We start from the raw sequence: 26,052 nt of genomic DNA, 5'->3' as shown, positions 1-26,052 counted from the left end.
CTGTATTGTAGCCATCTTTAGCTTATGCTTGTTTTGGGGGCTAGTCCCCTTCAGTTTTCTCTTCAGCATATAAAAGGCATGCTCAATTCGGTTCTGATCAGGCAATTGACATGGCCACTCAAGAATTGACTATTTTTTAGCTTTGAAAAACTCCTTTGTTGCTTTAGCAGTATGTTTGGGATCATTGTCTTGCTGTAGAATGAACCACCAGCCAATGAGTTTTGAAGCATTTGTTTGAACTTGAGCAGATAGGATGTGTCTACACACTTCAGATGTTGGGGGAGTTCAGAACCAGGGTCCACAGTTCAAGAATAAGGGGTAAGCCATTTAAAACAGAGACAAGGAAACACGTTTTCACACACACAGTTGTGAGTCTATGGAATTCTCTGCCTCAGAGGGCAGTGGAGGCCGATTCTCTGGATACTTTCAAGAGAGAGCTAGAGCTCTTAAAGATAGCGGAGTCAGGGGATATTGGGAGAAGGCAGGAACGGGGTACTGATTGGGGATGATCAGCCATGTTCACATTGAATGGCGGTGCTGGCTCGATGGGCCAAATGGCCTACTACTGCACCTATTGTCTATTGTCTAATTCATTATGCTATTCCCATCAACAGTTTTATCATCAATGAAGATAAGTGAGCCAGTACCTTCAGTAGCCACACATGCCCAGGCCATAACACCCCCTTCACAGATGAGGTGGTATGCTTTGGATCTTGGGCAGTTCCTTCTCTCCTCCATACTTTGCTCTTGCCATCACTCTGATATCAGTTAATCTTCATCTCATATGTCCACAAGATCTTTTTCCAGAACTGTGGTTGCTCTTTTAAGTACTTCTTGGCAAACTGCAACCTGGCCATCCTATTTTTGCAACTAACCAGTGGTTTGCATCTTACAGTGTAGCCTCTGTATTTCTGTTCATGAAGTCTTCTGTGGACAGTGACCATTGACAAATCCACACCTGACTCTTCAAGAATATTTCTGATCTGTCAGACAGGGGATTTTTCTTTATTGTAGAAAGAATTCTGCTGTCATCAGCTGCAGAGGTCTGCCTTGGCCTGCCAGTCCCTTTGTAATTAGTAAGCTCACCAGTGCTGTCTTTCTTCTTAATGATGTTCCAAACAGTTGATTTTGGTAAGCCGAACGTTTGGCTGATGTCTCTATCAGTTTTATTCTTGGTTCTCAGTCTCATAATGGCTTCTTTGACTTTCATTGGCACAACTTCAGTCTTCATGTTGATAGACAGCAATAAAAATTTCCAAAGGTGATGGAAAGACTGGAGGAAAGACTAGGTGCTGAGAGTTCTCTTATACCTGCATTTAGGAGGCTATTAAACACACCTGAGCAATTAAAAACGTCTGTGAAGCCATGTGCCCCAAATATTATGGTGCCCTGAAATGGGGGGACTATGTATAAGCACAGCTGTAAGTTCTTCATGATGAAACCAAAATGTATAAAAATGGCCTTTAATAAAATCTGATAATGTGCACTTTAACCACATGTGATATTTTTTCTATTACAAATCTAAAATTGTGGAGTAGACGCAAATAAATAAATGATGGGTATTTGTCCCAAACATTATCGAGGGCACTGTAAAAGTTGAAAATTCCAAAGCCGATTCAACTCAGTCCAAAATACATCCATTTGCAACTTACAAGCAAAAAATTAGCCTTCCATTTAGCGTTAAACAGTCATACCTGATGAAGTTTTCTGAAAGGGACTTCAGTTTTTCCTGCTCTTTGTTTCTCAATAATTCCGAATCTACAATTATTTGTGCTTTCTCTTGCAACTGCCCCTTTAATTTATTGCTGAGGTCCTTATAAATAAACATATCATTAAACAATTACAAATGGTAAAGGTGATATGCAATTACATTTTTGACAATATGCTTCTGAGTAACAGTTAGTGCATAGTTGATCCAATTCTTAAAGGTTCACAGACTTACTTGAAGGTTAGCAAGTTGTTTATCCATTGAAGCTATTTGACTTTGACCCTCATTAAGATCCTTTTTCACAGCCTCCAATTCTTCACTGACAGTCTGTCAACAGAAAGCATCATCAATAAAACTTTGTATTAGCTTCATACTACCTCCAAATTAATACAATACATCTTGGTCAATATCAGCACTCAACAGTTAAAAACGCATCCTCAATAAGCAATGAAAATGATGTTAAAACAAGATGAAATTTCTCAATTTTCTAATTTAGAAATAGAATCTATTTCTGGACCAAGAAAATCTCGTGGGAGTTCGCTTCTGAGAAAAATATTCCCCAATGTTAGGCTTGATAAATCTACTAAACAGAAAAATGCACAACTCCAAATAGATAAACAGCAAATTCATAGATACTGTAAATCATGGGGCATATACAGTGTTAAAGGGGCATTTTGGTCAGCATGGATGAGTTGGGCAGAAGGGCCTGGTTACCATGCTTTATGACTGTTTCTGAACAGTACAGCACATGAGCAGGCCCTCAGCCCAAGATGGTTGTGCCAAATTAAATTAATCCTTGCAGCCTGCATGTGATCCAACCCCCTCCATATTCATGTGCCAATCTAAAAGTCTCTTTAATAACACCAATACATCTGCTTCCAACACCACGCCTGACGGCACATTTTAGGTACTACCACTCTCAGTGTAAAAAGCTTGCCCCATACTTCTCATTTAAACCTTTCCTCTCGAAGCTTAAAGTTATGCCATCTAGTATTTGATATTTCCACTGTGGAAGAGGCTCTAACTGTCTATGCTATGCCTTTCACAATTTTATAAACATCTAACAAGTCTCACCTCTGCTTCCAATGCTCCAGCGAAAACAATCAAGGTTGGTCCAATCACTCCTTAGAGCTAATACCAACTAATACGGACATAATCCTGGTAAATCTCTTCTGCGCTTCTCCAAAGCCTCAGCGCCCATCCTGTAGTGGCCATTACACCCAAATGCAGCTTAACAAAAAAAACATTTTAAGCTATGGACTTGGACCGTACATTAATGCTGTTAAGTCTTGCCATTCGCTGTATACTTTCCACCTATTTATGATATCCCAAAGTGCCACTTTGCACACTGGTCCAGATTAAACTGGTATGCCTCTACAAACCACATCTGCCATTTCTCAGCCCATATCTGTAACTGATCTATATCCTGCTGTATATTTTGACAACCTTCTTCCCTGTCTGCAACTCCACTGTTTTTTCTGTCATCTGCAAATTTATTAACCAACCCATTTACATTTACTTCCAAGTCATTCATATACATCAGAAACAGCAGAGGTCCCAGTACTGATCTCTGTAGAACACCACTGGTCACTGATCATCTTTCCATCACTATCCTCAGTTTTCAGTGGGTGAGCCAGTTCTGAATCCAAGCTACCAAATCACCAGAGATCCCATTCATCTTAATCTGCTGGTTCAGCCTACTGTGCAGGATATTGTTAAATGGACATTAAAGTTCATGAGTATAACATCCACTGCTTGACTGTTATCAGTCAATACCACCTCTAAACATTCAGTCAAGTATGTAAGACATAACCGGCTCCACACAAAGCAATGCTGACAGCCCATGATTAGCCTATTTTCTTTCAAATGTAAACAGATCATATTCCAAAGAATCTGTTCCAATAGGTTCCCTACCATTTCTGTAAGGCTCACTGGCGCATAATTTCCTGGTCAGAGATACAATACTGAACAGGCATATTGGCCCACTGAGCCACATTGGCCATTAAATACTCATTGTCCCCACTAATCCAACCCTAGGCTATTTTGTTCTCTGTGTATTTATCCACTCTCCCATTCATCTATGAATTAGACACTATAAATGAGTTTGGTGTCGAAGTGAGATCGACCAACTGACCAAATGACAGCACAACAACCTGGCTCTCAATATCAGTAAGACCAAGAAACTGATTGTGGACTTTGGTAGGGGAAAGACGAGGACCCACATCCTATTCACATCAATGGGACGATGGTGGAGAGGGTAAAAAACGTCAAATTCCTGGGAGTGCATATTTCTGAAGATCTTTCCTGGACCCAGCACACCGATTCAATTATAAAGAAGGCACATCAGTGACTCAACTTCCTGAGAAGATTACGGAGATTCGGCATTTCTAAGAGGATTCTAAACTTCTACAGGTGCACGGTAGAGAGCATACAGACTGGTTGCATCGTGGCCTGGTTCGGCAACTTGAACGTCCAGGAGCGAAAAAGACAACAAAAAGTTGTGACCACTGCCCAGTCCATCACCGGCTTTGACCTCCCCACCGTCGAAGGGATCTATCATAGTCATTGCCTCAAAAAGGCAGTCAAAATCATCAAAGACCCACACCATCCTGGCCACACACTCATTTCACCATTGCCATCAGGAAGGAGCCTGAAAACTGTAGCGTCCAGGTTCAGGAACAGCTTCTTTGCTACAGCCATCAGGCTATTAAACACAACAACGAATAAACTCTGAGCTCTGAACTGCAAAAGACTATATTATTATTGCACTATATTTGTTATTTATTCAACTTTTTCTTCTCTTTCCCCCGTTATGTACTATGTTTACATATTCTGTTGTGCTGCAGCAAGTAAGAATTTCATTGTCCCATCCGGGACATATGACAATAAAACACACTTGACTCTTGACAACTGCGCATGCCCAGGCCATGGGTCATTCGGGATAAATATTCTCGCCAGCTGAGCTACTGTGTGTGTACGGACCTGCGTATTAATTTCAATGAGAATTATAAATAAATGTATCCGTCAAATATGTCACAGTCGGCCACAGCGCAGGCTGCACAAATCCACAATTGTATCTATTTAAATTATTGACTCAATACAGCACCGCCCTTGAAAATGCAAATGGAATGAACCTGTCAATTATCAAATCCCTGGCATTAGCCTGGGTCACAGCCATTCAAATTTGATATTGATTAACACAAATTACAAGTTGTGTGGTCAACCAATTTGAGACAGTCCTTACATTCCTATCTAAACAACCTTCCTGGATTAAAGGAAACGAGGCGATTGTGCCGTGTGGGGGTAGGTTGGAAATTTCAGATTGGATTCGAACAGGCTGGTCAAACGTTCGAAGTGGGTTGGCTTAAATAAAGTTGCTGTCGCTTTAACCTCTGGGGTTGGTTCCAGTCTGTCAGGGCACACAGTTGGGTGACCGGGCGGTGATAATTATGAGAATTTGCAGCCATTTGAACTGCAGCCAAATAGTGTCTTCACTCAGGAGTGGTTCTGAGCTCCACAGCTGACGGGACCTGTTTTCGCTCACTTGAAGGAGGCGCTGCCCACCCCAGTGAGTGTCAAATGTGGAGCCAACCCATAATATGAGTGCGAGCATTTTCTCAGTCAGACTTTGTCAACAGTTGGGGTGGGGGATCTGGGGGAGAGAGAGCTGGTGATGCCACACAGATGGAACAGTTTAATAACGAACCATTAAAATCCGCCCTTCGGCCACTCGGTAACCTGGGCTGATCTGATCTGACAGTCCTCTCGCTAGCTCGCTGCGTGCCCGATCCTAACGCAGAACCTGCTCCAAACCATTGGGCTTTGGGTAACACCTGCCCAAAAAGCCTCTGCTAACAAGGCCGAACCTTTAGAAAGGAGATGAAGAATTTTTTTAGCCAGAGGGTGGTGAAGAAAACCTAGATAGCATGGATGTGGAGAGGATGGTTCCATTAGCGAATCTAAGACCAGAGGGCATAGCTGCATAAAAAAAGAATATACCTTTAGAAAGAAGATGAGAAGGAATTCCTTTAGCTAGAATGTGGCAAATCTGTGGAATTCCTTGCCACAGACGGCTGTGGATGCCAAGACTTTGAGTATTTTTAAAGCAGACATTGATAGGTTCTTGAGGGTAGACACAAAATGCTGGAGTAACTCAGCGGGTGAGGCAGCATCTCTGGAAAGAAGGAATGGGCGAAGTCTCAGGTCGAGATCCTTCTTCAGACTAATAGTTCTTGATTAGTAAGGGTGTCAAAGTTGTGGGGAAAAGGCAGGAGAATGGGGTTGAGAGGGAAAGATAGGTCAGCCATGAACGAATGGTGGAGCAGACTTGATGAGCTGAATGGCCTAATTCCGTTCCTATGTCTAATCAACTTATATCCTTTGATAAACAAATAACATTGAATACCCTCCACTTCTGCGAGACCTCGCCAGTGACTAGAGAGGATACTAAATTCTTCATCAAGGGCCCTGCAATCTCCCATCTTGCCTCTTTCAATAACCTGGAATAGATTACATCAGACCCTGGGGATTTATCCACCATTAGTGCCCTTCAAATGACCCAACACCTCCTTCTTGAGCTCAAACTGCTCTAACATATTAGTATATCCTGTGCTGATCTCACTTTCCTCCATGTTCTTCTCCTTGGTGAAAACTAATGCAAAGCCTACCACTGCAATTAACAAACACCGGTTAACAGCAAAAAAAAAAAAATCACCTTTAATTTATCCTGGTAATCCATCACCTCTCCACTCATCTGAAATTTGGTTGCAGCCACCTCTTCCTTTGCAGTCTCTTGAAAACTCTCTGCTTGATGTTGTGTTTTCACTAGCTTTCTCTGCAGCTCTTTTACAGTTTTTGCTAAATCTTCTGATCTCCTCAACTCCTCTTGGAGTTGTTCATTCTCATTCTTGAGTGTAGAAACATTAACATTTAGTTGGTTTTGTTCCAATCTCATCTCCTCAAAAAATGCTGTTTGCTGTTGACAAATATCATGACATTGCTGCTCAATGGCATTTTTTTCTGCACTTAGTGTACAAATCTGAATGCCAAATTCTGCCATTTCAGTGTTTGCCCGATTAAGCAGATCTTTGGTCTCAACATTCTCAGACTTTAATTTTTCATTGTGCTCTTTTTGTTGAGATGATTCTTCTTTAAAAATCACAAGCTGTTTTTCGAGTTCAATGACGTGTTGTGCTAGATTGCCTCTCTCTTTTTTAAGATAATCTCCTTTCTCCTTTAACAGCAACAGTTTCTCAGCGTGATCCCTGTTAATTGACTCTATCTGTTCTTTCAGATTATGAACCAGGGTTCTGTATTCCTCTTTGGAGCATACTGCAAGATTTAGATTACTGTGTATACTCTCTTTTTCCTCAATGACATATTTAAGCTTTGACTTTAGTTCTTCAACCTCTTCTTCCAACCTGGACACTTCATTATGCTCGACTTCAAACCGATCTTTAGTAGTAACTATTCCCACATTTATTTTCTCCATTTCCTTCTCATTTAGGTCTCTCTCTGTTGGCTGTGTATTCAATAATTCATTTTTCTCAGCTACTAGATTCTCTGTCAGCCAAGTCTGTTGCTGAAAGTTGTTCTCAAGAGTTAACTTTTCTTCTTCTAGGCTTTCCATTTTTGCCTGATATTTTTCAATGCTCTCTAATAACTGCTTTTGCAAATTAACTTCTATTTCAGCTGCAAGAGCAATAGGAGAAGTTTCATTCTGCTGTGACTTTAACACCTCATTCTGCAGGTCTGAAATCACTTCTTCCTTGATGTGCAGATCTCTTTGGAGATATAGTAAGCAGACATTCAACTTAATTTCTCCTTGTTTCAGCTCATCAAATCCAGACTGACTTTCTTTCAGTTTTGCCTCTGCTTTTTTAAACTGCTGGAGAGCATTTTGTAGTTTCTCATTCAATTGTTTATTTTCTTCCAGCAGCTTTTTCTCGTTCCCATCCCCTGGAACCATGGCATCAGCTATCTGGTCTTGCAACTGTTTCTCGGATGATTTTAGTCTATCTATCTCAGCTTCAAGGGATAAACAAGTTTTCTCCACTTCTGTCTCTCTTTCAGCATTTCCCCCCACAATATCTTGAAGTTTCTTCTTCTCAATTTCAAGTTTTTGATGCTCAACAATATCTTCTGCTCTACTTTGACCATCAGCTAAAGGTTCTTCTAAATCATGCAATTTTTTCCTTAGATCATTGTTCTCACAGAAAAGCTTATTTCTATCCTCCTGATGATTTTTTGCCGCATTATTTGCAGCAGCCAGCTCGAATTCCTTTGTCATAAGCTGGCTAGAAAGAGTTTTTATTTGTTCATCTAAGACTTTACATTTTATTTGTGTTTCATCTTTCTCATTTTTTAATTCCTGAATGACCTTCTCCATTGATTCAAGTTCAGTTGTATCACTGTTATGTATACTCTTTATTTCTCTACATTTAATGAGATAAGATTCCAGCTCTTCATCTTTCCTTATAAGCATAATACTCGTTTCCTCTAATTTCAAAGTTGTCTCTTTCAACTTCAACTCAAGCTCATCTATTACTGAGCCTTTTAATTTCAAATCATTTGTTAATGTTACCAGCTGCAGTTGCTGCATACTATTTAACCACTGTATCCCAATTTTTTCTCTCTCAACATCATTGAATTTGTCAATAGGTTCATGGATTTTCTGTGCCGAATCATAGTGGGTTGCTGTCAGTTGTTTCTTCCCAGTAAAAATATTTTCTACCCTTTGTACCAGCTCTATGTTCTTCTGTTCTGCTGTGATTAGCTTGGTTTGAAGTTCAGCAAAATCAGTATCCGTTGTACCTTCTGATGACTTGATCCTTTCTATTTCTTGTGTTAATGACTGCAGCAGTACTGTGTAGTGTTTACTACATGTCTCTAACTCTGTAACTTTTGCCTGAAGTGTCTCACGTTTTTCGACTTCTAACATTTGCAGAGATTTTGCAAGTTTTTCCACATTGCCTTGAGGAAGGTTTTCACACTGCCGACTCAACTCTTCCATCGTCTTTTTTAGCATGAGGTTCTCCTCCATTGTATCAGCTGATAATTTCCTCGTATCTTCTATTGCTTGCTCATGTAACATTATTGCCTTCTGTAATTCTTCCTTATCCAGTTCAATCTGTTGAATCTTTTCTTGCATCTCTTTTTGTTTTACATCAGAATGATCTAGTTCATTGCGTAGCTCATCAAGTGTTTCCAGTTCCTCGGCTGTTAATGAACTGTTTATTTCTATATTTGTTAGACTTTCAGGGGCCTGTAAAATAATACAAAGCATATATGAATATATACAATAGCTACAGGAAGGCCATCAGCATTCATAAAGTCTCCTCACACCCTTGGAATAGTCTGTTCGAATTTCTACCATCCAGCAGATGTTTCAAGGCTTTCTACACCCGCACCTCCAGACTTAGGAACAGCTTCATCCCCAGAGCTTTAGCTGCTCTGAACCAGCCCTGCTGAGTGCCCCCCCGCCCCCCATGAACTGTCTCCCTCGAATGGTCACATCGCACATCGACCCGGCACAGACCTATTTGCATTTTATACTGCTTTAACTTTTTTTAATCTTGTTACTCTGGGTGTCTAAATTTTTAGCTAATTAAGTTATTACGTCGGCTGGAAGCTGCATACCAAATCTCGTTGTACCTCTGTGCAATGACAATAAAATATATTATTATTATTATTATATGCCAGCATGTGGAGATGGAGACTCTGCCAGAGCCCAGCCTGTAAATGTGGAGCAGAACAACAGACAGCCAACCATGTCATCTATAGGTGCCCGATCTACCACCCACCAAATGGAGCTCAGGGCCTGGCAGACATTGCTGCAGAGACAACAACCTAGCTGCTCAACAGCTGGCTTGAGATCTAACTATTCCTTTGGTTAATGTTTCATTCGCAAGAAGAAGAAGAGGAGGAAGATAGCTACAAAAGCTCCAACCTTTTATTTTACTCTTCCTACTGCAAGACGAGGTCTATACAGCTAAGGTTGTCCAACAGACATTCACAACAAGTTTTTAAATAGTCCTGTAGTTATCACTACTTGCGACTTAATTGATACGACCTGTGAAGAGCACAGACATCAATGCATAGTTTTGGTACTCACTTGTGCATAGTTGCTGACCAAACTGCTTATACTGGAGCATCTACTTGGTGGTTTCCAAAGATGAGATGGAGAATAAGACATGCCAAAAGACCGCCTTGGGGAAAAAAAACCCAACAGTTTTATACTTACTAGCTTAAATTACATAAAATAAAATAATTATCTACTGAACCTGCTGCTTAAAGCAAAACCAGACATCTTAAATACTGCTAAATGTCTATGATGGCATGGAATGCTAAGGCATAAATTTGCAGGCGTTTTCCAGAAACCTTTATCAATGTTCACAGATCAGTATAATTCCCAATTTGCATACGAGCAACAAGTACTTAATCTACAGGAACATGCTTAGATTGTGATTTCCAATACATCCTGCAGGTCTGGTTGAAGGTTAGATGCTTTGATATTGCTCCTATTATTTATAACAGTTCAAAACTTATCTGCTTTATTTGTAGGTTCAACCCCAACTTCCATCATCAGGTTTCAGTGCATCTTATCAGGCATATTGCCACTAAACTTATTCTAGGTCCCATTAGGTAACCTATCATTCTTGCTTTTAACCTCAAAATATTACTGAATAAGAGTAAATTTCAAACAAAAGACACAGCAACTGAGGTCTGATGCTAAATCAAAGTTATTAGACTAAAGGGCCTGTCCCACTTGGCCGTCATTTACGCAACCTGCTAGCGTGTGGGTAGTGCAGGCCAGGCGCATGGAGTGGTGTGGAGGAGTGTGGATTTCGTCCTGCACTAAATCTTCACGCGCCACCGGCCTGTCGCGTAACTAACGGCCAAAGTGGGACAGGCCCAAGACCCTAACACGGCGCAACGTCTCACCTCAAACAGCAGCAGGAGCAGGCAAATGATCGCCGAGCTCGGCCTGGGGCTCACAGCCGTTGTGGATCCGGGTCCTCCCCCACTCCTACTCCCAGAGCCGGGCCAAGATGATTGGAGATAGGCACAAAATGCAGGAGTAACTCAGCGGGACCGGCAGCATCTCTGGAGAGAAGCAATGGGTGAAGTTTCGGGTCGAGACCCTTCTTCAGACTGAAGAAGTCTCGACCCGAAACATCATCCATTCCTTCTCTCCAGAGATGCTGCCTGTCCCGCTGAGCTAATCCTGCATTTTGTGTCTATCTTCAAATGACGTCATGCGCTCCAGACAGCTGTGCGGACGCAAGATGACGCGCGTGACAGTCACACGTCAGTCACTACCGGCCTGTCGCATAAATGACAGCCAAGTAGGATAGGCCCTTAACTTGGAGTGGGACCAAATAATTGAAATGTTCCCATGCTAAAGAAATTAGGACTCTGAATTTTATAATGAATATTATACAAGATCATGAGAGGAATAGATCGGACAGACACATCTCTTGCCCAGAGTAGGGGAATCAAGAACCAGAGGACATATGTTTAAGGTGAGGGGGGAATGGTTTAATAGGAACATAAGGGGTAACTTTTAGACACAAAGCGTAATGGGTATATGGAATGAGCTGCTGGAGGAGGTAATTGAGGCAGGTAGTTTAAGAAACATTTAGACAGCACAGGAATGGGCCCTTCAGTCCACAATATGTTGTGCCGCACATGATGCCCAGCTGAACTGATCTCATCTTCCTGTACATCATCCATATCGCTCTATTGCATAATACTGATCCAATCCAATCGCTGATCCAAATGCCACTATCATATCTGGCTCCACCACCACCACTGGCAATGCATTCCAAGCCCCCATCACCCTCTACGTAAAAAACTGTCCCTTACATCTCCATTGAACTTTCCCCCTCTCACCTTATGCACTCTAGTGTTGGGCACTTCCACCTGGGAAAAAGGTTCTGAATGTCTACCCTATCTATGCCTCTCATAATTTTAGTATATACTAGATTAAGTGGGACCCGCTGGGTCCCAGCATCACACGGGAGGGCTGGTCCCCCAACGCAATATTCTACCTCTTCACCAATTCCAATATTGGTGGCCAGTGGGGGGGGGGGGCTTTCTGGAGCTTTAGCACTTTCAAAACCAAAGGCAAGGCAGCTCACTTTAGCACTTTCAAAACCAAATCCAAGGCAGACTCGCCATCGTAGAGTCTATTCTCACCTTCTCCATCATGGTCTGGTTTGGCTCAGCCACCAAGCACGACACCTGGAGGCTGCAGCGAATCGTCCGATCAGCAACCTTCCCTCCATTGATGAACTGTACACTGCAAGAGCCAGGAAGCGAGCGGGCAAGATCACCTCTGACCACTCTCACCCTAGCCACAAACTCTTTGAATCACTTCCCTCTGGAAGGCGACTCCGGACTGTCAAAGCTATACATAAAAACCGTTTTTATCCACGAGTAGTTGCTCTACTCAACAGTCAAAAATCATAGCCTCCCTTAGATCTGGTATTTTGTTGGTTCACATGCTTGATCAATGGTGTTTTATCATTAATGTTTTATTATTATTAATGTTTATAGTGTTTTCTGAGTCATTCGTAACTGTCACTGTATGTCATGTTGTTACTTGTGGGCAGAGTACCAAGGCAAATTCCTTGTATGTGAATACTTGGCCAATAAACTTACTTACTTACTTAAGCACTTTTAAAACCAAAGACAAGGCAACTCACTTTAGCACTTTCAAAACCAAAGGCAACACAGCTTACTTTCAAAACCAAAGGCAATGCAGCTAGCTTTAGCACTATCAAAACCAAAGGCAACGCAGCTTTAGCACTTTTGCATTTTCAAACTACATTTTCAAACCAGATTAAGGGCACCGACAGGTCAGTAAAACCACTCAGTTTAGTAGACATGTGTTCAGTGTTATTCACAGCTCAGACTGAGAATTGCGACCTCTCGCTCCCCCATCTTGCAGAGAACAGAGGCACCTCTACACTTCCGGTTTTTATAGTCCCTCCGGAAGGGGCGTGGCCTTCAGGAGAGAGAATCTCAACAGGAGAGAGAATCTCAACAAACACAGCTTTAGCATTTCCAAACCAAAGGCAACACAGCTTTAGCATTTACAAACCATAGGCAACACAGCTTTAGCATTTCCAAACCAAAGGCAACACAGCTTTAGCATTTCCAAACTATATTTTCAAACCACATTAAGGGCACTGACAGGTCAGAAAAAACACTCACAGTTTAGTAGACATATGTTCAGTGTTATTCACAGCTCAGACTGAGAGACATGACCCTCTCGCTTCCCCAACTTGCAGAGACTGACTGAGGCACTCAACACTTCTGGGTTTTATAGTCCCTCCGGGAGGGGCGTGGCCTTCAGGAGAGAGAATCTCAACATTTTTTAATTTTTTTAATTTTTATTGCATTAGAAGTAAGTACGATAATGTGGTACCTTGTAGATACCTAATATATATTGACATGTTACATTTTATGTACAACTGAATTTTTTTGTTAGCAGTAAAAGAAAGAAAAGAAAGAGAATAGTAGATAAATAGAGAAGTGCGTGATACCGAATAGTGAGAAGGAAAGAAGAAAAGAGAGAAAATAGAGAGAAGAGATAGAAAACAGGAGATTGAAGGAGAAATAGCTATTTCTTATTCTTGACCACCCTTTACCCGATCCTGAAACAGTTAATTTCTAGAGTTATGTTGCACCATATGCTTGTAAGAAGTCGATAAATGGAGACCAAATCATTAAGAATTGGTCTGCTTTGTCTGTTAAGAGGAGTCGCATTTCTTCAAGATGTGAGGTTTCCGACATGTTTGAAATCCACATTTTCAACGTTGGTATGGATGTATTTTTCCAAAATTTAAGTATGTTTTTTTGTCAAAGATTTTGCTCCAAAATTTATGAAGTTTTATGCAAGAGACAAAAGAGTGTGTTATAGTGGCGTTTTGAGATAAGCATTTGCCACAAATGGGGGAAGTATTTGGATAGAATTTATTCAATCTAGTTTTCGAGTAATATAATCTATGTAGAATTTTAAATTGAATTAAGTTATGTCTTACGTTAATCGAACATTTATGTATATATATCAAATGTTTTTCCCATAATTCTTTCGGGATTTTTATCAGTAGTTCTCGTTCCCAATCTTCTCTAAGTGCCCCTGTCGATGGTAATTCTATATTTAAAATGCTATTATATAAAGATGATATTAATTTCCTTGAGTCAGCCTTAATGTTCATTGCTTCTTCCAATTAATCTAGGGTTAAAGTTTGGTATCCTTGTATATATTTTTTTCAGGAAGTCACGGATCTGAAGGTATTTTAAATATTGGTTATTTTTCAGCTTGTATTTTAATTGTAATTGTTGAAATTATAACAGGTTTCCCATTTCATACTTTGGTGCCACCTCCTGCACCCGCACCCGCACACAACTGACTGACTTCATCCACTTCACCACTAACTTCCATCCGGCACTCAAATGCACCTGGCCCATTTCCGACACTTCCTTACCATTCCTTGACCTCACTATCTCCATTGCAGGTGATAGACTTCTGACCGACATCCACTATAAACCTACTGACTCCCATGGCTATCTGGACTACACTTCTTCCCACCCTGCATCCTGCAAGGACTCCATCCCCTACTCCCAATTCCTCCGTCTACACCGCATCTGCTCCCAGGATGAGGTGTTCCACACCAGGGCATCTGAAATGTCCTCATTCTTCAGGGAACAGGGGTTCCCCTTCTCCACCATAGATGAGGCTCGCACCAGGGTCTCTTCCATACCCCGCAACACTGCTCTCTCTCCCCATCCCCCCCACTCGCAACAAGGGCAGAGTCCCCCTAGTCCTCACCTTTCACCCCACCAGCCATCACATACAACAAGTAATCCTCCGTCAGTTTCGCCACCTCCAACGTGACCCTACCACTCGCCACATCTTCCCATCTCCCCCCATATCTGCCTTCCGCAAAGACCATAACTCCCTTGTCAATTCTTCCCTTCCTTCCTGTACCACCCCCTCCCCGGGCACTTTCCCTTGCAACTGCAAGAAATGCAACACTTGTCCCTTTACCTCCCCCCTCGACTCCATTCAAGGACCCAAGCAGTCGTTCCAGGTGCGACAGAAGTTTACCTGCATCTCCTCCAACCTCATCTATTGCATCCGCTGCTCTAGATGTCAGCAGATCTATATCGGTGAGACCAAGCGGAGGTTGGGCAATCGTTTCACCGAACACCTCCGCTCGGACCGCAGGAACCTACCTGACCTCCCGGTGGCTCAGCACTTCAACTCCCCCTCCCACTCCATATCCGACCTCTCTGTCCTGGGTCTCCTCCATGGCCAGAGCGACCAACACCGGAAATTGGAGGAACAGCACCTCATATTCCGCTTGGGGAGTCTGCATCCTGGGGGCATGAACATTGAATTCTCCCAATTTTGTTAGTCCTTGCTGTCTCCTCCACTTCCTCAGCCCTCCTGCTGTCTCCTCCCATCACCCAGCCTTCGGGCTCCTCCTCCTTTTTCCTTTCTTCTCCCTGCCCCCCCACCCCCAATGAGTCTGAAGAAGGGTTTCGGCCCAAAACGTTGCCTTTTTCCTTCGCTCCATAGATGCTGCTGCACCCGCTGAGTTTCTCCAGCTTTTTTGTGTGCCACCCATTTCATACATATCGCCGATCCTTTTAATTCCTATTCTTTCCCAATGGCTATATGTTTTGTCAGTGATAGATGGTTTAAATGAGGGGTTATTAACTATCGGAGCTAAAAGTGAAGAGTTTCTTAATTTTAAAGTTAATTTTATTTGTTTCTAAATTTTTATTGTATTATGGTTAATTGGATTCTTCTTATATTGTGTTGTTCAATTTTATCGGGGAGAAGAGGATCGCTCCTATATTAAAAGGAGAACAGTCCTCTTTCTCCATTCTTATTCAACATTTTTTAAACATTAATAACTTTTTTATTTTTCATGATGAGAAAAATTCTCGTCCTGTGCAGTGGAGCGGGACTCTGATTAAGATGGCCAAAAATCACAGCCAAAAGTGGCAGCGTTTATTCCAAAATCAATATTCAGAACAATAGGAAGTGGTCAAGATCAGACTTTTAGTAATATAGATAGCCTCTGACCTGTTCTTATTGTACAGTATTTATGAGGTTGGTCTGGTTGAGACTTTGAACTGTGGTGGTGCAAAGAATATTGATGGTTACGCCATGGCAATTGAGTGTCATAGGTAGTTGATCAGTTTTGCTCTTTTCGAATCATTGTCTGGCACTTTTGGAGCTGATATTAATTGCCACTTTTCAACCTAAGAATTTCAGTTGTCCTAGACGTGCTGAATACATGCGAACTGCTTCATTATGCGAAGAACTATGAATAGAACTTAATGGTTGACAAAAGTGCTGGAGAAACTCAGTGGATGCAGCAGCATCCATGGAGCGAAGGAGATAGGCAACGTTTCGGGCCAAAACCCTTTTGCAACCAAGTGATTATTTTCTAATCTTATACTGAAGCCTATGTGATGGATGAAGCAGAAGTTGGTTGGACTTTAGACAATGCCTTGTGGACTTCTGCACTATATTGGAACCCGAGATAAATATCAATAAACTTTAATAATTTTTCATTGAGCTGGTTTGCACTCCAACCAGTGAGGAGCTCCCCTCCCTTCCAAAGCCCGGATTCTCAATTACTTTAAAGTTTTCTTGTCCACCTGGATGCCACTATATTCTTTCAATCTCTTTCCCACAAATCTTTTTTTTAAATTTAGCTTTTGCCCATACCCAAACCATACAAGGAAATTAGTTTTTCTAAGTCTGTTTTGCAACTGTCAGTCTCTAAATATCCCTTTATAGAATACGCAGACCAGAATTGTGATTATGGTGAACAAAGTGCAGAGGCGTTTCGCCAGCATGTTGCCGACACGACTTTGATTACGGAGAAATTAGACAAGATGGCCTTAGGAGAAAAGGAGGCTAAAGGGTGACCTGATAGTAGTACATTAGATTATGAGAAGCACAGATGGGGTAGTTAAAATTATCTCACATGGTCGGGGTATAGGTTTAAGGTGGAAAGAAGGAGCTTTAAGGGCAATCTGAAGAGTGCTTTCATTTTTATGTAGAGTGGTTGATATGTGGAATGCATTCCCAAAGAAGGTGGTGGAGTCACATACAATGAGTACAATTAGGTGGCAATTAAGTGGCATTTAAACAGCCACAAGTAAGCAACATAGAAGGATACAGTCATAACGTGGGTTAGTCAGTATAGATGGCCAACAACGTCAGCATGGATGTGGTGAGCCATGTTGTTCGAGTATATGAATGTAATAATCTTAACTGTGGTCTAATCAATATTCAACATATATCTAAACAAACTATGCTTTTCTGTATGACTGTAAATCAAACCCCAGTCGTGGTCTTATTAACCTCTCATATCTAATGATGAGAATTTACAGTCAGTCTGAAACCAAATTAAAAACACAGATTCCATCCCCAAGTAAACCACATACACCCACACACACACAATATCTTATAATTAAGGGCCTGTCCCACGCGTGTCCTTGGCACGCACATTATGCGAATACATTTTTTGTATGTATTATGTATGTTTATCCATTTTCTACAGACATTTGCTACATACATAGTCATAGAGTGATAGTGTGGAAACAGACCCTTCAACCCAACTCGCCCACACCGGCCAACAATGTCCCAGCTGCCTGCGCTTGGTCCATACCTCTCCAAACCTGTCCTATCCATGTACCTGTCTAATTGTTTCTTAAACGATGGGATAATCCCAGCCTCAACTACCCCCTCTGGCAGCTCTTTCCATACACCCACCACCCTCTGTGTGAAAAAGTTATCCCTCGGATTCCTATTAAATCTTTTCCCCTTCACCTTGAACCTATGTCTTGTGGTCCGCGATTCCCCAACTCTGGGCAAAAGTATACCCGATCTACTCCTCTCATGATTTTGTATACCTCTATAAGATCTCCTTTCATCCTCCTGCACTCCATAGAATAGAGACCCATCCTACTCAACCTCTCCCTATAGCTCACACCCTCTAGTCCTGGCAACAACCTCGTAAATCTTTTCTGAACCCTTTCATGCTTGACAATAGCTTTCCTATAACATGGGGCCCAGAACTGAACACAATATTCTAAATGCAGTCTCACCAACATCTTATACAACTGCAACATGACCTCCCAACTCTGACTGATGAAGGCCAAAGTGTCAAAAGCCTTTTTGACCACCTTATCTACCTGCGACTCGACCTTCAAAGAACCATGCACCTGTACTCCTAGATCCCTCTGCTATACAACACAACCCAGAGGCCTACCATTTATAGTGTAAGTCCAGCCCTTGTTCAACGTCCCAAAATGCAACACCTCACACTTCACTGTATTAAATTCCATCAACCATCCTTCCGCCCATTTGTTGAATCAATTTATTTGCTTTAAAAATGAAAGACTCAGAAATGTAATTCATTTATTTTTTCAGTTTAAAGTTCCACTTTCAAAATTACTTAAGATTGCTTCCCCATTCAGCAAAAAACTTGAATTAATGGGAAGGACATATGAAATCACTTCCACAAAGTAGTATCTAGTGCGCAACAATTTCAGCAAAATGTACGCAGATACAAAAAGCAGCTGAGAAAACATTTCTGAAATTGTGCCTTGTCACAAGCGTTGAGCATAAGTAGAACAAATAGCCTGCTCTGCCACTCAACAAGATCGCGGCTGATCTGATTGTTGGTCTCATCTTCACCTTACTGAATGATCCTCGATTCTCTTGTCCTCTCAAAAACTCTTAGCTTTCACAACTCTCGAGGGTAGAAAATTAAGAATTTAAAATTTGTTGAGTAACTAAAAATGTCCTCATCTCATAACTAAATGGCTTTGCTTTATTCTGAAACTATACTCGCTGATTCCCGCTTGTCCTACAAGTGGAAAATCCTCATTGCATTTATGTTTTGGACCTCACTTGTTATGCATTTATAGCTTTAAGAAAATTATCTTCAGAGCTAGTATGAAATATCCTATCCATGTTGCCTTAGTTTAAAATTTTCAACATTTCTTTTGCGACCATTTTACTCCATAAATTCTGACGAATGGGAGGGGGAGTTGAAGTGCTGGTATATCCCTTTTATTAATCAAGGTGAAGAATTACTTTTTTTTCCCTTTAGCCCTCCTTGATCAAATACATCAATATTGGAAGTGTGGAGATCCGAGCACATTGCCGAATTGTGAGCAATGCACTATGAAAGATGCCAAATATCTGCTGACTCTTATACTCAACAAAATCAAACAATCTCTCTTTTCAGAAGTTCATGGCCAAACATCCACAAACTTTCAGGAAGTTAGTTCCAATGTTCTACTAGCTTTTGTGTGAGGAGGTGTATCTTGATCTTACACTGATTTTAATGTAACATAATTCTAGTAATAAGAATATTTTCTGGATTTACTCGCTGAAATAAATAGATTTTCGCAAATAAAAACATCGAAACATAGACAACAGATGCAGGAGTAGGCCGTTCGGTCCTTCGAGCCAGTACCGCCATTCAATGCTGATCATCAAGAATCAGTACCACGTTCCTACTTTCTCCCCATATTCCTTGCTTTCGTCAGCCCAAAGAGCTAAATCTAACTCTCTTGAAAACATCCAGTGAATTGGCCTCAACTGTCTTCTCCGGCAGAGAATTCCACAAATTCGCAACTCTCTGGGTGAAAACGTAATTTCCCCATCTCAGTCCTAAATGGCCTACCCCTTATTCTTAAACTGTGACTCCTGGTTCTGGACTCCCCCAACATCAGGAACATCAACAAGTAGCCAAGTGTCCCGAAACCTGAAATGTTGCCCACATTTTTCCCCAGCACGTTGTGCCTATCTTTGGCAGACACAAGGAACTGCAGATGCTGGTTCATACACAAAAAGACACAGTGCGCTGGCGTAACATAGCAGGTCAAGCAACATATCTGGTCAATGTGGATAGGTGACGTTTCAGGTCTGCAGAAGGGTCATGATGTCCCCTTTCCATGCTCTATTCAAATTAATTCCGATGTCAATTCACACAAATTGACTGGAGCACCTCTCAACTTTCTGAGATCACCCTTTGAAAGTCTAGTAGTTAGTTAATAATTATCGTTCATGTTACTAAGACATAGAAGCAGAAATAGGCCATTTGGCCCATTGAATCTGCTCCACCATTCAATCATAGTAATCTATCTTTTCCTCTCAACCCCATTCTCCTGCCTTTGCTCTGCAACATTTGATTTCCTTAATAATCAAGAACCTATCATCACTGCTTTAAAATACCTAAACACTTGGACACTGCAACCATCTGTGGAAATTAATTCCACAAATTCACCACCTTCTGGCTAAAGAAATTCCTCCTCACCTCCTTTCTAAAGATACATCCTTTAATACTGAGGCTCTGCCCTCTAGTCCTAGACGCTCCAACTAGTGGAAACATCTTCTCCACATCTACTCTATCTCGGCCTTTCATTACAAGTTCATGAGTTCATAAGACATTGGAGCAGAATTAAGCTCTGGGCCCATCGAGTCTACTCTGCCATTCAATCATGGCTGATCCACCTTTCCCTCTCACGCCCATTCTCCTGCCTTCTCCCCCTTCTTAACTTCGGTAAGTTTCAACGAGATCCCCTTCATTGACACACATCCAATCTGTAATCCGTACAATGAAAAATATTTCTACATAGTTGGAATTATTAAATTAATAATAATGCTTAATTTAATAACTTTCTAAATAATGGACTAATGCATTTTACGGTATGTAAGCATTTCATTTATTGCTGCATTTCAATTACAGTTAATAAATCTTCAAATAACCAAATCAATACAAACAAATGTATATTACCGTGCAAATGATGGCCAAGTAGCATCCAAATCATGCCCTCTAGAAGCCAAGTCAAATTGCACTTCATTCAGTTCATACAGATGAATAACAATATCAGAGACGAGATGAGATTTCAGCAATGGACTTCGAGCATAATACCAGTCACTTTAAAATTTGAAAGAAAGGTAAAAATAAAATCACAAATGCAAAATGAAGCAACAATGCTTAACAGATTAACAAACACTTCACAGTTCTCTGGGATACTGAGACACGCACTACTCTCACAAATGAATAAAACAAAAAAGTGACAATGAACGCTTGTCATTCTGTCGCCATATCTAAGTACAGGTTTATTACATTAATATCTGAAATTAATATTGAAAGAACAGATCCATATACTTACACTCTCTCTCTCTCCCCCGCCCACCCCCTCCCCCATGCAGTAAATGTTGGTTAACCAGGCCAAGGTTTGCAACAATGGTCCCCTCTTGGGATCACACTATCCCTAGCCAACAATTGGCCTATCAGGGAACCAAATATAGACATAAAGTGCTGGAGTGACTCAGTGGGTCAGGCAGCATCTCTGGAGGAAAGGGTTAGGCGACATTTCGGGTCGGGACCCCTCTTCAAAATACCCTGCTGAGGTCATCTGTTGTTGGCCCTGATTTGTCCTGGTCTTTTCTTGCTTCCAGTTCCCCCCTACAATCATCCCGAAGAAGGGTCCCGACCAAAAATGGAATCTATTCCTTTTCTCCAGAGATGCTGCTTGGCCCGCTGAGTTACTCCAGCATTTTGTATCTAACTTGCTGATTCAGACAGTTTTTGATTATCAAGGATTCTGCGCTGACTCTTTACAAGTACCACAGATCCCCACATTTATAAATTTCTATCTGGCAGTGTTTTCTGTCTCAGGAATTTCAGCCCTTTGTCTGTAGTTACTGTCATCAAATATAGACAAAGGGCTGAAATTCCTGACAGAAAACACTGCCAGATAGAAATTTATAAAGGTGGGGATCTGTGGTACTTCTGAAACACACGTTGGAAATTTAAACTTGGGTGCAACTAACATCGGCTAAGTAATGTGGCATCTTCCTGCAGTAAAGTCACAGCATTAGTACAGGCATGTCTCCAACTGAGCCAATTCAACCAAGGGAGGATATTTATAGTGTGTGAAAAAAAAAGTGACATCATTTGTGCCACGCGACACTTCATAGTTCACAATGTTCATTCAAGATTTAACGGGAAAGCTCCGGAGACGGACAAGTCACTCGCACAAATAACAGAAATGCCGAGAACTCTTTGTCTACCCCCCTGTTATATCGTGTGATATCGTGCTAGACCACGACCACTTCACTGTGGTTACATCTTGCGTCAAGTCGCCCCGTGAGAAAGCGCTTTTATAGTTGGGGATGGCATAGACGGGAGAATAATCACAATTCCCTGTCGCAAGGATCGAGAGACTCATTGGCCCTACAGAGGAAATTGAAATTGGGTGGGGAAAGATCCAGTTGTCATGGTCCATGTATCCCACGTGCTCCAAAATGATGTAGGGAAAACAAGGAAAGAAGTTCTGCTGAGGAAACTTGAGCAGCTTGGAGCCAAACTGAAAAGCAAAATCAAAAAGCTAATAATCTCTGTGTAAGAAAGAACTGCAGGTGCTGGTTTCAACTGGTTTCAACTCCAACTCAAAAAGCAGGAGTAACTCAGCGGGCCAGGCAGCATTTTTGGAGAGAAAGAATGGGTGAAGTTTTGGGTCGAGACCCTTCTTCAGACTGGTTGGGGATAAGGGAAACGGGAGATAGAGATGGTGATGTGGAGAGATAAAGAACAATGAATGAAAGGTGCACAAAAAGGTAATGATGATAAAGGTAACAGGCCAGTGTAATCTGTTTGTAAGGTGACAATGAGAAGCTAGTGCGAATTGGGTGGGTGAGGGATAGCGAGAGAAGGAATGCCGGGACTACCAGAAGTGAGAAAAATCTATATTCATGCCACTGGGCTGTGAGCTGCCCAAGAGAAATATGAGATGCCTATCCTCCAATTTGCGTTTAGCCTCTAACAACGGAGGAGAACGAGGACAGAAAGGTCTGTGTAGGAATGGGAAGGAGAATTAAAGTGTCCAGAAACCAAGAGACTAGGTGGGTTCAAGCAGACTGAGCAAAGTGTTCTGCAAAAAAACAATTCCGCCGATGTATAAGAGTCCATATCTTGAACAACAGATACAGTAGATGAGGTTGGAGGAGGTGCAAGTAAACCTCTGCCTAACCTGAAAGGACCGTCGGGGTCCCTGGACAGAGTCGAGCGAGGAGGTATAGCGACAAGTGTTGAATCTTCAATGGAAGCAGGGGAAGGTACCTGGGGAGGGGGTGGTTTGGTGGGAAGGGATTAGTTAACCAGGGAGTTGCAGAGGGAACGGTCTCTGCGGAAGACGGAAAGGGGTGTAGATGGGAAGATGTGGCTAATGGTGGGATCCCGTTGGAGATGGCGGAAATTTTGGAGGATTATGTATTGTATGCAACGGTGAATGGGGTGGGAGATGAGGACCAGGGGACCGTCTTAGTTGTGACTAGGAGAGGGAGAGCAAGGGCAGAGCTACAGGGTGCTGAGGAGACATGGGTGAGGGCCTCATCTATGATGGGAGAGGGGAATCCCGTTCCCTAAAGAATGAGGAAATCTTGGATGTTCTAGCATGGAACACCTTATCTTGTGCGCAGATGTGGCATAGGCAGAGGAATTGGGAGTATGGGATAGAGTCTTTAAATGTCAGTCAATAGTCTTTCCTGTGATGGAGACTGAGATCAATAAAGCGGTGGGAGGTGTCGGGGATGGTCCAAGTAAATTTGAGCGCAGGATGAAAATTGGTGGTGAAGTTGATGGTCCATGAGTTCTGCATGGCTACAGGAGGTAGCATCAATGTTCAATGTAACAGAGATAGAGTTCGGGGATAGGGCCAGTGTACGCCTGGAGCAGGGATTGTTCAACATACCCCACAAAGGGGTGGGCATAGCTGGGGTCCATGCGGGTGTCTATAGCTACGCCGTGGACTTGGAGGAAGTAGGAGGAGTCAGAAAAGAAGTTGTTGAGTGTGAGGACTAGCTCTGCTAGGCGGAATAGAGTGTTAATAGAGAGAAATTGGACGGTTCTGCGGCCGAGGAAGAAACAGAGGGCGTTAAGGCCTTCCTGGTGGGGGGTGGAGGTGTAGAGTGACATAGTCCATAGTAAAGATGAGGGAGTGGGGGCTCAGAGTCATTAAATACATGTGAGGTATCTCGGACATGCACTGCCCTCGATAATGTTTGGGACAAAGACCCATCATTTATTTATTTGCCTCTGTACTCCACAATTTGAGATTTGCGATTTAAAAAAAAATCACATGTGGTTAAAGTGCACATTGTCAGATTTTAATAAAGGCCATTTTTATATATTTTGGTTTCAATATGTAGAAATTACAGCAGTGTTTATGCATAGTCCCCCCCTTTCAGGGCACCATAATGTTTGGGACACAGCAATGTCATGTAAATGAAAGTAGTCATGTTTAGTATTTTGTTGCATATCCTTTGCATGCAATAGCTGCTTGAAGTCTGCGATTCATGGACATCACCAGTAGCTGGGTCTCTTCTTTGGTGATGCTCTGCCAGGCCTGTATTGCAGCCATCTTTAGCTTTTGCTTGTTTTGGGGGCCAGTCCCAAAGTTTTCTCTTCAGCAAATAAAAGGCATGCTCAACTGGGTTCAGTTCGGGTGATTGACTTGGCCACTCAAAAATGTACCATTTTTTAGTTTTGAAAAACTCCTTTGGTGCTACCTCCGCTACATTGACAATTACAATTACAATTACAATTACAATTGACGACTGCATTGGTGCTGTCACCCATGCAAAACTCACTGACTTCATCCATTACACCACTAATTTCCAGCCAGTACTCAAATTCACCTGGACCATATCCGACATCTCCCTACCGTTCCTAGATCTCACTATCTCCATCGCGGGCAACAGACTACTGGCCGACATCTACTACAAACCCACTGACTCCCATAGCTATCTGGACTCCACTTCGTCCCACCCTGCTTCCTGCAAGGACTCTGTCCCCTACTCCCAATTCCTCCGTCTACTCCACATCTTCACCCAGGATGAGGTGTTCCAAACCATGGCATCAGAGAAGTCCTCATTCTTTCGGGAACAGGGGTTCCCTTCTTCTATTATAGATAAGACTCTCACCAGGGTCTCCTCTATATCCCGCAGCTCCGCTCTTACTCCCCATCCCCCTATTCGTAACAAGGACAGAGTCCCCCTTGTCCTCACCTTCCACCCCATCAGCCATTGCATACAACATATAATCCTCTGACATTTTCACCACCTCCAACGGGATCGTACCACTGGCCACATCTTCCCATCTCCTCCCCTTTCTGCTTTCTGCAGACAGTTCCCTCCGTAACTCCCAGGTCAATTCGTCCCTTCCTACCCAAACCACCCCCTGCCCGGGTACTTTCCCTAGCAACCGCAGGAAATGCTACACTTGTCGCTTTAACTCCCCCCTCAACTCCATCCAAGGACCCAAGCAGCCTTTCCAGGTGAGGCAGAGGTTCACCCGCACCTCCTCCAGCCTTATCTACTGCATCCGCTGTTCCAGGTGTCAACTTATCTACATCGGCGAGACCAAGTGCAGGCTCAGCGATCGCTTCGCCCAACACCTCCGCTTAGTTTGCACTACCCAGCCTGATCTCCCGATGGCTCAGCACTTCAACTCCCCCTCACATTCCAAATCTGACCTTTCTGGCCTGGGCCTCCTCCATTGCCAGAGTGAGGCCCAGCGCAAATTGGAGAATCAGCACCTCATATTTTGCTTGGGTAGTTTACAGCCCAGTGGTATGAACATTGATTACTATAATTTCAGATAGTCCTTGCTTTCCCCCTCCTTCCCCTCCCCTTCCCTGCTCTCCCATAAGCCCACTGTCTCCGTCGCTTCCTTTCTTTTTCCTGCCCCTCCCCAGACATCAGTCTGAAGAAGGGTCTCGATCCGAAACGTCACCTATTGCTTCTCTCCATAGATGCTGCCTCACCCGCTGAGTTCCTCCAGCATTTTTGTCTACCTTTGTTGCTTTAGCAGTATGTTTGGGATCATTGTCTAGCTGTAGAATGAACCGCCGGCCAATGAGTTTTGAGGCATTTGTTTGAACTTGAGCAGATAGGATATGTCTATATACTTCAGAATTAATTATGTTACAGGTGCACAACCTTTTATCCGGAGTTCCGGAAACCGAAAAGCTCCGAAAACCGGACATTTTTTCCAGGATGTCGTCTGCACACCAAAGCTCGCGTTTGGCGCCAAACTTGACCCGAAACGACCCACGGTCAACCCAGGTCTGTACTACAGTAGCGGCTGCCTCCTCTCCAGGGAGACACTTAAACATCTGTAAATCATTGCTTAAATGTTAGTCAGTTAGTTTGGAGGGCTTTTATGTGAGGGGGGAAACTTTAATTCTTAGTCCCCTGCCTGGTCGGAGAGGCGGGGAGCGGG

The 26,052-nt window shown here is 42.5% G+C and overlaps 1 protein-coding gene across 4 annotated transcripts in view; it reads right to left on the bottom strand.

Moving 5' to 3' along the window:
• fyco1a (FYVE and coiled-coil domain autophagy adaptor 1a) overlaps positions 1 to 26,052 on the bottom strand; it is a 216,304-nt gene that overhangs the window by 157,775 nt on the left and 32,477 nt on the right. For all 4 annotated transcript variants that reach the window (XM_055658169.1, XM_055658188.1, XM_055658195.1 and 1 more), the window contains exons 6-10: positions 20,557 to 20,700; positions 9,822 to 9,915; positions 6,423 to 8,972; positions 1,943 to 2,035; positions 1,695 to 1,813 (exon numbers count right to left, since the gene is read on the bottom strand). In XM_055658169.1, coding sequence (XP_055514144.1) covers positions 1,695 to 1,813; positions 1,943 to 2,035; positions 6,423 to 8,972; positions 9,822 to 9,915; positions 20,557 to 20,700 — 3,000 coding nt within the window. The remainder of the gene's footprint in view (positions 1 to 1,694; positions 1,814 to 1,942; positions 2,036 to 6,422; positions 8,973 to 9,821; positions 9,916 to 20,556; positions 20,701 to 26,052) is intronic.

The sequence above is a fragment of the Leucoraja erinacea genome, chromosome 2 (assembly GCF_028641065.1).
Source record: "Leucoraja erinacea ecotype New England chromosome 2, Leri_hhj_1, whole genome shotgun sequence".
Classification (NCBI taxonomy): domain Eukaryota; kingdom Metazoa; phylum Chordata; class Chondrichthyes; order Rajiformes; family Rajidae; genus Leucoraja; species Leucoraja erinaceus.
The sequence above is the reverse complement of the archived record's forward strand: the minus strand, read 5'-3'. Positions and strand labels throughout refer to the sequence as shown.